Source organism: Aquarana catesbeiana, linkage group LG04, assembly GCF_042186555.1.
Source record: "Aquarana catesbeiana isolate 2022-GZ linkage group LG04, ASM4218655v1, whole genome shotgun sequence".
In the NCBI taxonomy this organism is placed as follows: domain Eukaryota; kingdom Metazoa; phylum Chordata; class Amphibia; order Anura; family Ranidae; genus Aquarana; species Aquarana catesbeiana.
Genome location: NC_133327.1, coordinates 611,503,466 through 611,517,733, shown reverse-complemented (window position 1 = coordinate 611,517,733; position 14,268 = coordinate 611,503,466). Strand labels below are relative to the sequence as shown.

The window sequence follows — 14,268 nt, the reverse complement described above, 5'->3', positions numbered from 1 at the left end:
TCCATATAAACCACAGTATCATTCACTTTGATTGACACAGGGGCCTTGTGGCCTGATGATGAAAGGCTTGCGGTGAGTTCTCTTCGAAGAAACAAGTATATTAATAGGGCTTGATATTGCATGTAATCTATTTTGGTAAATACCAGGGACAGGGATTTCACCTTTTGATACTTCAAAGGAAGATACATGTTTGTTAGAATGAATTGACTGGTATCATAGTTCAATGAGCAGAGCAAGAGCAAGAAATCTTATAAACAAGCCACACAATATATCACACGGCTTCCAGGCATGTTATCAGTTTACCATATTGTCATTTTCCCAAATGGAACAAAGTCTATTGATAAAGGTTTTCCCAATGAATCAATGAGAATTTGTCCAACCATTAAAATTGCAGCTGATAAGGCTGTACTGATCTGTTCAAATATGGGTGTTCAGAGGTTACCAATCCATTCCCAAACAAAGGTATCTCTTACATGAATAACTAAAAAATATCCAAGCATGTTTAAAGTTCACCTGTCATGATAGATATATGTTGGTTTTTGAGTACCTTTTGATAATGTTACCATTGTGATTGCTTTGACTTCTTCAGGTTGGGTTGTGATCACAAAGTATTAAAGCTATAAGCAGCCATGTAACTAGCATTTTGCAGACAGCAATGACAGCCCCCCCCCCCACACACACTTCTCTTATGACAAGTATACTTTAGCAAAATACTGATCAAAAGTGGTAAGTGCACTTCTGGACAAAGTACAATTATCTTTTTTGCCCCCACCCTTCCTTGCCCCAGTTGCTCCTACTTACCTCAAACACACAGCTGTGGGCCACTACACTGCAAGCAGTAAACAATTGGTAGGCGGCCCCTTAGAAATCTGAGGAGCAATTACACAGATGTAGCCAGAATGAAAAAGATTGAAGCAAACATTGTGACGAGTCATTGGCTTAGAGGCAAGTATGCACATAAGGTGGGTTACTTTAAGTCTAGGGGGAACAAACAGAATAAGAGCTCTATGTCTCAAAGTAGAATTCTAGCCAAACTATTTTTGTGTAGTGGAAAAAGTTTTGGAGCCTCAGAGTCAGGTTATGTTTGCTGTATGTAGTACTCCCCTATGTTCTGTCTGTAATACGTCACTTTACTTTCTGTCCTTGTAACATTCAGGGCATTGTTGTATTGTAAATTGTTTCCTTTCTTGTAGCGCTATCTTCATACTTTTCCTTTGGCAAATGGGTGATGTATTTCTTTTGTTTTTAATTTTATAGGCCTGAAAAGAGTACGTCAGCTTGCAGAGAACACACAATACTTCCGACAGAGGTTACGGGACATGGGGTTCATCACTTATGGCAATGAAGATTCTCCAGTTGTTCCAGTCCTTTTGTACATGCCAGGCAAAGTTGGGTAAGAATGACTGTAAACCACTTAAAGGAGAAGTATAGCCAAAGCTGTTTTGGCTACTCCAATTGATCACAGGAGTGCAGTTAGTTCTGCATCCTGTGACCTGTTTTCAGCTGACAGGGGGCTGAAGTCCGCTGTTGGTTGATGTCACAGAGCTAGTCCAGGCTCTGGAAACATCATGACCATATGGTCGGGATCCACCCAGAAGCCTGGATTGGCACATGGCTCAGCCTCTCCGAGAGCCTGAACTAGCTCTCCCCACCCCCTCCATAGCCCAGCACTCCAGTTAGTGCTGGAGGGGCAGAGCAGGGAGCCAGAGACTGATAGTCATGGCTCTCTGCTCAGAGAGGAGGGGGAGAGCTGAGTGACCAGTGGTCTATGATTGCTCAGTTCTCACTTCAGAGCCGGCAAGGAAGAAATGCAGCATTGAATCGATGCTCCATCCACCTAGGCAAGACTTTTAAAATGCTGGTTGTTCCAAGTATAAAAGTATATAAATATTTGTCAGCCAACACACTCATGCTGTGAAAAGGAATATAAACGGGCCCCAAAAGGAGTTCAGCTTGTCAGAAATGGGAGTGACATGTCTAAATATGATCCTGGTGCTGGATAGTTAAACCGCCTGCCAGTTTAGTGACTCTGTTGGTGAGATGTCTGTGGTTAGGTTCCTGGGCCTTTTTATGTACTGTGGTCATTAAGAAGGGTCCCACTCTCTGCTGAATTCTTCATATAATGAATACTGCAAAAAGAGAAACTGAAAACATGGACTTAAACACCCAAAACTTCCAGCACATAAAGTTGGAAAATGTGGCAGAGAAATCTTGCTGTTGCAGTTTCCAGGTTATACAAGAAGCCAGACACCTCCAATAATGTAAATGCCTTTTTCTGGGTGAAATGATCCTTTAAAACTTGTGCAAGCTTTAAAGATTTTTTTTACTCTTTTATAGCTGAAACAAAAAAAGGTTGGCATGTCCACTTTTTAAAGGGAAACTAAAGCCTGGTACACACGATCGGATTGTTGGCCAACAGAGCGTCAGACTTTTGTCCAAAGGGCATGTGCCAGGATCTTGCAAACTAACGGTACACAATTATTGGCCAACAAACACGAACGTAGTGACATACTATGAGGAATTTCAGCTCTTGAGCGCCACCCTTTGGGCATCTTCTGCTAATTTCGTGTTTTGTGAGCATTGATTCCGTGCATTCGTGTTTGTACTTTCAACTTTTGTGTGACGGACTTGTGTACAGATGATACGAAAATCTAAGAACAGACTGTTGTCCGCCAAGAATTTACTAGCCTGTCATCCAACATTTGTTGGCTGAAAGTTGGACAACAGTTGTCTGAAGGAACATACTAATGGTCGGATTTTAGGTCAACAGTCTGTCAACAGACAATCCCCTGCCAACAATCGGATGGTGTGTACGTGGCTTAAGAATAAATACATTTACTAAATTAACAGCAGTAGGTAGTTGATAAGATCTTTCTCCCGGAATTCTCAGTCTGAGAGACATGCAAAGTTGTCTATGATTACCACAATAAATAGAATCCACTCATTCTTGAACAGCATTACACTGACATAGTCTACAGTATAAAACGATATTGGTTTATTTATTTATTAAAAAACATTTGGGATAAAATCACTTAGAAACAGACCCATGAATAGGCAAATATGCACATAAAATATCTGAAACTCATGGCATTTTCTGATGCAGCTTTAGACAAGGCTTCTCATACAGTTTACGTTCAAACAGGCTTGACCAGAGCATAAAGATCTGGATTACATGTATGTGAATGAGAGGCATAACTGTATGCTGAAATTTGAGTTTACTTTTTTGTCTTTAAAACATTTTATTATGATAGGTAAGCCAACCCTACCTGTATATTACAAAGGATAATGACAGACAGCCCTGGGTACACCTGCAGAAAAAAACTATTTGGGACTTATTGTACCTTAAGGCCTAATTACCATTGCCTACTGGGCTTGGCTTTTGTCTGTATCAATATACTGCATAAACATTCTGCTTCTTTCCATATCTTGCTCCATAATATTTAATAGAAGTATGGCAAATCTTTTTTAGTCTTACTTCTCTTGTGGATCACAGAAGTGCACTTACTTGTGCTCTCCTGTGACCCAGAATTAGTCGACAGTGGGCTAAATCCTGCTGTCTGCTGACATTACAGAGCCACTCCAGGCTTTGGAAAGATCCTGATCATATTGTCTGGATCAACCCAGATACCTGATTGACAGCTGGCTGCAACAAGAAAGGCTCAGCCATGTGTCCAGCAACATCTTGACCATTGAGAGTCAGGCTTTCCAACAATACGACTTTCTGGAAGGAGGTGGGAAATTTAAAGGATAGCTAAGCATATATAGGCAGTTATCAGAAGCATTATCAGTTGCATCACTCCCAGTAAACTGGTACCCATGATTCATCTTTGCTGGATTCGTGGAAGCAATTACTGACTGCTCTATGTGAAGCGATCCTGGGACAGTACCTTGAGAAGCACTTCAAGTTGTTGCTAACTGGTCGTCCATGAAGGAGGTGGGTGTTTCCTCTCAGCAGTGTCCTCTGGAGTATACCCTCAGTGGTCTACATCTTTCTACTAAGCCTGTTTTGAACCCCCTGAGTAAGGGCGGTCACAGGCTTTCTGGTAAGCCTCCACTACTTCATCATCAGGTGGTGGGCAGCACTAAATGGTGCATTACTGACCCCGGGCCTCATATAGAATACCAAATATATCATAATTTTGGACTTTATTTCACTTTCATTTTTTGATTTATTATTTTTCTTAAATACATAATTTTTAGTAATATTTATGAGCACTCAGTTGTTGTTGATCTGTTATCAATGATTGGAAATCATTCACTGTAGTTTGTTATCTGATGAATTGATTTATTCACATATTTATGTCACAAGTCCAGCGCTGCACTTTCTATTTTTACAGCTGGCTGCAGCTATTAGCGCTCAGCTGAGATCTGATGCCGGCTGCACCTGCCCCCTCTCCAGCCCGGCGCTCCAGTAAACGCTGGAGGGGCAGAGTGGAGAGCGGTGACCAACAGTTACTGCTCTCCACTCTGAGAAAAGCGATAACTGAGCAATCAGCAGTCATGTGCTCAAAATTGCCTTTGCTAACAGTTTCAGTTCAATCATAACTTTGCTAACCATTAAAGCCTAACTCTTCTATCAGCCTCATGACCACCCCCTCTATCCGATTGCTGTAAAGGAAGTGTAAAATAAATTTAAAAATGACCTATCCAAAAGGCCCATTTATTTAACATAAGCGGTTGTCACGTGAAACCGCATCCCCAAGCCGCTTCTCTTCTCTGTATTTCCTGGAAGGGTCCCTCTTTGGGTGTGCACATCAGTGCCTGCATGACATAGACATTTCCCAATTGGATGTCTCAAGCTCAGGGGGAGCGTGACAATGCTGGATCAGCGGTAACCCCACATGTAACTGGTGGTGACGAGGCACCTGGAGGCAAACTTAGTTGAGTATATCCGCTTTGACAATTTAGGGTGGAAATTATGCTTAGTACCATGGATTGGAGGAGGGTGAGAGGGAGGTTTTGTGAAAAATGTTTTAGCTCTGAGTGGGGCTTTAATTACAATATTTTTACCCTAATGGCAACCTAGATGGACCCTTTGTTCTTTGGGGTTCTTCTTGTGCAATGCCACATGCTACAAAGGCTCTATGTCCACCTCTGATGATAGATATTAAGGATGGTAACAGATGGAAAGCTATCCAATATGAGTCTCCAGTAATCCTTTTGTAATCCCACTAAGTATGATTAAGTCTGTGGAGATTTAACTCTCGTTGACATCAGTAAAACTAATCTTAGCCATGCATGTTACTCCATTAATTACACATAGCAAAGGTTTAGCATCCACGACAAGTTGAAAAGATGTTTCAAGTGGCACTGATCTAAGATCCATCCCGTCTATGGATAAGCAATGCTATGGATAAGCAATGCCACTCATTTGCTTTGTTGATTTGAAAATATTTAGATGTATTATTATAGTTATATACTTCTTTGTCTTAATGTGTCTAATTTGAATATAAACCAACAATAATACATGGTTATTCAATTTTTTATAAAGTTTTTGGAAAGCTTGTGCATGTAACTAGTATAAATGCTTCTACCAATTAAATGACCAACAACAGGATTTGCTCCATTAATGCTACAAAGCGAAGTATAAGCAGCATTCTTTGCATGCCCTAGGCATAAGCAGTGTGCCCTAGGAAGTATTCCAATTCGAATTTTTTACAGAAAAATTGGTGTATATCGCGCTGACATATAAACATATGTCTAATAGCAGCCAGCACAACACTAAGACAAGTGTATACCAAGAAATTTGTACAGTGCTCAAAAATGTTACAAATTCATAAGTACCACCTAATAAATAATGTGAATTGACCACAAGGTTAAATGAAAACAATGAAAAGTGATGTGAAATTCACACTCAAACTAAAGTCCGTGTTCCATAATATAGAGGTTTTTAAACCGTGAATACAACAGTCCATGGATAAGAAACTATATATCCAAAAAGGGGATTCCATGTGCCATCCGTACTGGAGTGAAGACACAGACAATAAAACCACCACTGGTTAGTGAGGAGGCTTACCGGAATAAGGAGACTCAAATGGGGATATGCTCAATGAGTCAACAAGGCCTCCACATCCAGGCTCCAGTTCAGGATGGAAGATGGTCCAATTGGTCAGGAGATATCACAGAGAAGCAGTCCTCAGATGTAGCTGACTTGTCAGACCAAATCCTGACAAGTGTTCAAAATAGCACAAACGAAAAAGAAAATACTCCACATAGTGTGAAATCGTATAAACAGAGAAATCTATTGAAAGTTGGAAACACTCACATTTCGAATGTAGATCAAGCGCTTGAACAATAATGGTTTTGAGTAACGCAGTGATGACAGTAGGGCTTGTCCCAGGACGAGCCCTGCTGATGTTTCCAGCTGGCATAAAGAAGAAATTAGTATTTTAATGCAGTGAAAGATTAAAGAGAACCAGTTGGCAACCAGAATCTCTAAAAATCTTAACAGCACACACACCTATCCTTGAGGGGTAAGATTGTACTACTACAACAAATGGGCAAAGTGTGACATGCTTGTAAAGGCCCCAGACTACGTATGTGTTTAAAAAATAGCAGTCCAGAGTGCTGAAAGTTTATACTTTTTCAAATCTGTTCGTATTTATTTACCCTTTTATCATTTTTTCCTATTTTTCTATCCATAGGGCATTTTCAAGGCACATGCTGGAGAAGAAGATTGGAGTTGTTGTAGTTGGATTCCCAGCCACTCCCATCACTGAAGCACGAGCGAGATTTTGTATTTCGGCAGCACATACAAAGGAAATTTTAGACACTGTAAGTAAATTAGGTTTGTTTGCTTACCTATAAATAGGACAAAGTTAGAAATAGTATTGAATGGTATTAGTAGTAATCGTTTTTTTTCCCTTACAATAAAAAATGGCTGCCATAAAGACTGTTAGCCTTTTTTGTTCTGCTCCTAGGAAATAAATAGTGTTATCCTATTGTCCATGCACACTACTCTACTTTAGGATATTGGCATTTTTTGAGCTTCAGCATCTAGAAGCAGAAAAAAAAAAAAAATTGTAGAGTTTTTTGGAGTATTTTCCCAGTAGAAAAAAAATGCTGAATGCTCCTAAACTCCTAAATGCTCCTAACTGCTTCACTGAGCTGCGGAAATGAAGCCGTGTGAGTTCAGATGAACTCGCACGATTTCACTCCCGCATGTCAGTCCCGATTTTGGCTGCGATTTCACAGACATCTGTGTGGATTTCTGCACAGATATCAATGTAAATCACACCCCGAAATCACAAAAAATAGTACAGAGACGCAAATGCAGTGTTGCAATGGTGCAGTTGCCGCCGATTTGACATGCAATGTGAACCAGGGCTCAATGCTACTAAAATGCTACTAACAGCTCTTTCTAAGGTTTTTTTTTCTTCATATACTGCAAAAAGGCTAATAAAATGTTAATGCTCCCAAAAGCTTCTAAATGCTTCTAAAAGCTACTAAAATGCTAACTAGAAGCTGGCACAAAAATGCTATTATCAGCATTTTTCATCCAGCACTTTTTTCTAGCTTTTTTGAGCTTATGAAAAATGCCAGTGTGCATGGAGAAAGAAAAGTCAAAGTATGTCATTATTATAATTTTACTGTGCATTTGAATTCTCTGTCTGGTGGCTAGATTCTATGAGAGGTGGCACACAATATATATCAGTTTATAAATATAGAAATTGGTTACATAGTTGGGGCCCTTTCACACTGTGCGTTTAAAAAAATCTTCCCTTTAAAATGAGTGTTTTTACACTGGGGTGGTGCGCTTCCGTTGGGGTGAAAAAAATCCTGCTTGCAGCATCTTTGGCGCTTGTTTGGGGAGCTAAAAAAAAATGCACCAAACACACTCCTCCCCATTAAAATGAAAAAATGCCCCCGCTAAGTGTTTTTGGTGCAGTTTTTGAGTCATATGTCCTTTAAAAACAACACCGCAAACGCAGCAAAAGCGCTTCATTAATGCATAGGCATTTTACTAGCAGTTTTGAAGCGAACCAGTGTGAAAGTGCCCTTAATCTGGTTGAAAAGACAAAAGTCCAACCAGTTCTAGCCACAGAAAAAAAAACACAGAACACACAAAAATAGAAAACCTTCATATTCATAGATCGGGAAGGAAAAAGAATCCAAACAAAGCATGATTTCCCAAGACGCAATCAAATCAACTCTACCTATAAATATTAGTATCTAGTTATTATTTTGTGCATTTAGGAAATAATCCAAGCCTTTTTTTTAAATCTCTTAAGCTTGCCAGATCCATCTCTTGAGGGAGTCTATTCCACATTTTCATAGCTCTTACTGTGAAGAAGCCTTTTCATATTTGGAGGTTAAATCTCTTTTCCTCCAGTCGTAAAGAGTGCCCCCTTGTCTTCTGTGATGACCTTAAAGTGGATGTAAACCCTCACATATACCCAGTGAACTGAACAGCCTCGGATGATACACAGAGATTAAACAAATCTCCCTACATACAGTAAAGTTTACATATATATCTGCTGTCTTCAGCTTTATATACTGTTTAGAAAGTGCACATCGTGTTAGAATTTTCTCTTCCTGATTAACCTGCGGGAGGGGACTCTGGCCATACACTGAGACAGCTGATTGGAGGAAAGACACACATTCCCTCTCCACCTAAGCAGAGCTGTGCTGTGAATAGAGCAGCTCTCTGCTAATCTATTTATAGCACCCACCCTGCCACAAAATTCAGCCTGGTTTTATCACAGTTGACAGAAGTTATGCTGATAACAGAATATTGGAGCAGGAGAAAGCCACAGGACTTAGGGCTTTCAAGAGAGATAAGAAAACACTACAGATCTATGTTCCCAGCTCAAATTTCATGAATCAGGTTTACATCCACTTTAAAGTGAATAACTCAACATCAAGTTCACGTTATGTGTTTTGGTGCAATCCAGTATCAATAATTAATTTTGGATGGCTTTTCAATGCACCCGTGTTTCAGTGCACTGCATTACCAAAAAATGAGCAGGTAGTATGTTTGATCCATCGTAGTGTGCTGGCCTGCCCATTCTAATGAATAGGCTGCTTTTCTGCAAGGCACATTAAATGCACCCTGCTGCTGATCATTCTGGTGTAAATGGGTCTTTATTATGTTATCCTGAAATGTGAATAGATGAAATGACTTCTAAATACCATGTGTAAATGGATAAACATAGGCATCACAAAGAGAGAAAGAACAGTTGAAACAATTTCCATTGCTTATATAAATTGTGACTTTGAATCTCTGACACTCATTATGCTTCATAATTGCTCCCCTACATGAAAAGGCCTCTATACACCACCATGTTTACCTTTTTTATATTTTTAGCATTTGGTTTGCTGAGTTTAAAGTTAACAGATCATGCCGCATTCCTCCGTCCCCATGTCAGGTCTCCCTGTCTTCTAAGGCTATACTTTTCCTTGGTCTAAAATGGACAGATGAAAAGAATCTTGCTGCCTGTGAAATCAGAGAACTCTTGCTCTAGAAGTCAACAACTGTGTTCATAATATACTTTAATGAGCTGTAAGCATTTGGAGTACAATGAAAGCCCCTAGGCTTTCTGAATTAGCAAGAGATTAGAATATCTCACTTGTTAAGAAAAAAGGTATACTGTAACTTTGACAATTATTTTTATTGTGGGCATTGACATAAAAGACCGCACTTCATAGTTATTTTTAATCCCTACTAGGCTTATTTAATAAAGTCCCGCTAAGGTGATGTGCAAACAGTTGTAGCCTATAGTGTTTAATAACATTTTACTTTCCTTTTCCTGAATCAGATTGAATTCAGTTTGTTATGGGTTACAGCACTTATGACTTAATGAATGTCACTTGCAAGTACTTAAAGCAGAGTTCCACCCATAAAACAAACTTTGCAGAAATCAACAGCATTATGCATCAGGAAAAACATTTGGATTTTTTTTTTTACTCACCCCTTCAGTACTGTTGCTATGGGGTCCTTTGTATTCTGCCACTTCCTCTCCACAGCGCCTGACGTCATTTCCCTCAGCGCCTGTGCTCGCTAGTGCCCCTGGGAGATGCTTGTCATCATTTCCCAGGAGTCCGTGGGCAGCGCCGAGGGCTTCGATGCCATCACAACGGGGCGGGCATTTCCGATGACGCCACCCACTGTGATGGCAACGTCAGAAGTGTACGGCGCTGCGAACTGTACCTCCTGTGTGACTGACAGTCACCAGCTCTCAGCTCAGGGAGCTGTGAGAACTGAGCGATCTCTCGGTTCTCAGTGTTAGAGGTGGACCGATGCTGCATCCACCTAGGCAAGTATGATTCTTAAAAAAAAAAAACCCCACATACATCTCTTTTAAAGCGGTGTTCCACCGGCAAAAATAGGATTTTTATGACAGCTTGCCTGTAAAATCCTTTTCTTGGAGTACATCATGGGACACAGAGCCTTAAGTAATTACTTAATGGGTTATAGGCCACCTTCAGGTGATAGACAATGGTTATACCCAATCCAGGAAGTTCACTCCCTATATAGCCCCTCCTCCTTCCAGGAGCACATCAGTTTTTTCGCCAGTGTCTAAGGTGTTGGTCACGAGCGAAGATGTGCTCTGAGGAGCTCCACTGGAGGTATCTATGCTGGATTTAAATAGCCTCCATAAAGACCAGATCCATCCAAAGTGCCACTAAGGCCTAAAAGGATGGTACCTGGGGCCTCGTATCCGAAGCACGAAGTTTTGCCTGTAACGCTTCTCTTTGAGGGCTGGACCCTAGGAACCCAGGGCTTTGGTCTTGTTATATTACCTAGCTTTCCTGGTGGGATGCTTTACAGGTCCAAGGAAGTTTGAACCCTGATATCTAGGGACCTGGTCCTTGAAGGTTTGCTAAACGCAGCCCGCCGTGATGGGTGCAGGTTGGATTGTCTGTTAATTCAGCAAATCCTGCGGCGGGGCTAAGGTAAGGGAAGAAACTTGGGTGTTAAAAACACCTATGTATTCTACCATTAGGGAAAAAATGTTGTCATGCCTTAATTCTCCACTAGAGGGAGTCTATGCACATACCTCACTCTGTTGTCTTCACTGCAAAGCTCAGTCTGTGTGTGGTTGCAGCAGCGTGTGCAGGGGGATTTTTTCAAGGTAAAAGAAATCTGCAAAATGCTTTCTTTTTCACCCCTGAAGGGACCAGAGGGTTAGGGGGACATCAGTGCTGTACCCCCTTTACATTACCCCACCTCACCGCGGGGGGTGCAGAGGTCCTGCTAATACTGCTAAATTTATTACTGTTGGCTGTTTTTACTGTTGTTTGTGCCTGCTGCTGGATGGATCTCTGCCTCCCCTCCCCCATGTTGGGTCTATGGACCCAAAAACGCCGCGCACAAGCGTGGGAACATTTTAAATGTAAAAAGTGAGCAGAATTTTTTTCTCTGAGGGAGCGGGGCCTAAGCGCGGTGCCGTGAACGTCCACGAGGATGCACAGCAGGCTAAAACAGATAAAGCTACAGCTGTGACAGTTTCTCCTCGGCTGACGAGGAGGAAACAAGCAGCCTGCAACACAGGGACACAGGAGCTGTGGGACACATATGGGTTGCAAACTGGCATTTCATGACACAGGAAGGACATTCTTTTCCCAGCACTAGGCTGAACTTTATAGCGGCTTTAAATGTCATGACTATTTTCAGCGATTAAGTGCAATTTTTATAGTGCCTCTGTTTTTGTACTTAGGACTATGCCTACCAAAAAAGACACCACAAAAACCAAAAAAGTAAAGGTTTCACCCCCAGTCGTTAGGATCTCGAGTCACATTTCCACACTGTCATCCTTGCCTGAATTACCAGTTATAGCAAACCAGGGTGAACCATTGGAACAAATTGATGGTGCAACTGCTTCTCACATCTCAGCACCTGTATATGTGACTGAAGATGTCCTTTCCTCCTCCCTGCAGGGTCTGGAAGAAAGATTAGCAGCTTTAATCGCATCCTCCATTCAAATGGATAGGAAGCATGCTAGATCCCCCTCCCCCACTTCAGAACCTCTGCAAGGGAAACAGTGGGCACAGGATGAGGTGTTACCCTCAGTCGATCAGGAGGAAAAACAAACCGAGGATTCCTCTGCAGAGGAAACAACGGTATATGAACCTTTATCAGCCTCTCAATCTGAGAAATTGCTGATACAATCTCTTACGGAGATGGTTCGTTCCACTTTCATGCTACCCCTAATGGAGTCTCCTGAAAGCTTGGCTTCTTCCTTGGGTTCCTTAAAACCTTCTCAGCTTTTGCATGCGTTTCCTGCACATGCATTACTAGAACAGTTTATTTTTTCTGAATAGGATCACCCGAATAAGCATTTTCTCCCTCCTAAGAGATTTTCAATTCTCTATCCCCTGGAGGAGAAATTCTCCAAAAGATGGAAAGTACCTGCAATTGACGCTGCGATTTCCAGTGTGAATAATAGCCTAACTTGTCCTGTAGACAATGCACAAATGCTAAAGGATCCAACAGATAAACAGTTGGAATCCCTGTTAAAATCTGCCTTTTCCATGGCAGGTGCCGTTACTCAGCCTGCAGTTGCTGCAATAGGCATCCCTAAAGGTCCAATTTAAACAGGCCCTTAGAAAGCTTCCTGCACAACAAGCTTGGGATTTGGCTGAACTACCAAAAGCATTATGCTTTGCCATAGATGCCATTAAGAATTCTATTCAGCAGGCATCCCGCCTTACGCTTATGCTTGTGCATATGCGTAGAATCCTGTGGTTAAAAAATTGGTCAACTGAAGCACCATGTAAAAACCTCCTAACTGGGTTCCCCTTTCATGGGGAGCGACTATTTGGAGAAGACTTGGACAACTATATCCAAACAATTTCTAGTGGGAAAAGTACTCTTTTGCCAGTCAAAAGAAAGTATAAGTGCCCTTCATTTAAACGGTCTCTTTCTCCTGCGCCAGGGGCTTCCACCTCTAGGCAGTGGCGACGGCCCCTGCCGTCAGACTCTAGAGGAAAACCTCAGGGTCAGACCCAGGTTCAAAAGAAGTCCTGGGGCCGGAAACCTGCAAAGCAGAATCCTAAAGCCTCATCATGAAGAGGCAACCCCCCTCACCAAGGTGGGGGGAAGACTTCTGCAGTTTTCAATAGTCTGGAAAGAGGAAATTCAGGACAAATGGGTCATCACCACGGTAACGCTGGGGTACAAGCTGGAATTTCGGGACTTTCCACCATCTCGCTTCCTGAGGTCAAGCGTTCCCAAAGATCCAGAAAAATAACAATCTCTGTTTCAGGCACTAGATCGATTAATTTCTCAAGGGGTGATCATACAGATCCCCACAAAAGAACAAGGTTTGGGGTTCCATTCAAAACTTTTTATGGTACCGAAACCAAATGGAGATGACAGACCCATTCTAAACCTAAAAAATCGAAATCAGTTCCTGAAGATCCGCTCCTTTCGCATGGGGACGATCTGGTCAGTAGTTTCTATCCTTCTAGGAGGAGAACTTCTGGCATCAATTGACATCAGGGATGCATATCTGCATGTCCCTATATTTCCCACTCACCAAAAGTTTCTGTGGTTCGAGTTAGAACAGCAGCATTTTCAGTTTGTAGCCCTGCCCTTTGGGCTAGCCACAGCACCCCGGGTGTTCACAAAAGTGCTGGCCCCACCTCTAGCCAGGTTAAGGGCACAGGGCATAACAGTTGTAGCGTACCTAGACGATTTATTACTAATAGATAAGTCGGTGGCTCGTTTGGAGCAAAGCATACGCACTACAACCAACTATCTGGAAAGTTTGGGTTGGATTCTCAAACTAAAGAAATCTTCCTTAATACCGCTAAAAATGCTGGAGTACTTGGGTCTGATCATAGACACAGCCCAGGAAAAGGTGTTCTTGCCTCAGGCAAAGATCAACTCCATAGGAGAGCTGGTGCAGATCGTCAGGTCATTTGGTGATCCCTCCATTCGCCTTTGCATGAGGTTGCTAGGAACCATGGTGGCTTCATTCGAAGCAGTTCCCTATGCCCAGTTTCATTCAACACTGTTGAAAAACAGTATCCTGTCTGCTTGGAACAAAACAATTCAAGCTTTAGACTTGCCAATGCAGCTGTCCCCAAGAGTGTCCCAAAGCCTCACTTGGTGGTTACTAACCCAGAATCTGCTGAAAGGAAAATCCTTCAGACCAGTCATCTGGAAAGTGGTAACAACGGATACCAGACTTTCAGGCTGGGGCGCAGTACTAGAAAAGACAACTGTCCAGGGACAGTGGTCAAGAACCGAAAGAACCTTGCCCATCGATAACCTAAAGATTCAGGCAGTACGTCTGGCTCTAAAGGCCTGGACTTTCAGGT

General features: G+C 41.9%; 1 protein-coding gene across 1 annotated transcript in view; it reads left to right on the top strand.

Annotated features, from left to right (window-relative positions):
- Window positions 1-14,268, top strand: part of LOC141140773 (serine palmitoyltransferase 3-like) — a 224,306-nt gene that overhangs the window by 196,962 nt on the left and 13,076 nt on the right. Inside the window, exons 10-11 of the mRNA XM_073628260.1 lie at window positions 1,258-1,393; window positions 6,645-6,774. Of these exons, the coding sequence (XP_073484361.1) occupies window positions 1,258-1,393; window positions 6,645-6,774 (266 nt within the window). The remainder of the gene's footprint in view (window positions 1-1,257; window positions 1,394-6,644; window positions 6,775-14,268) is intronic.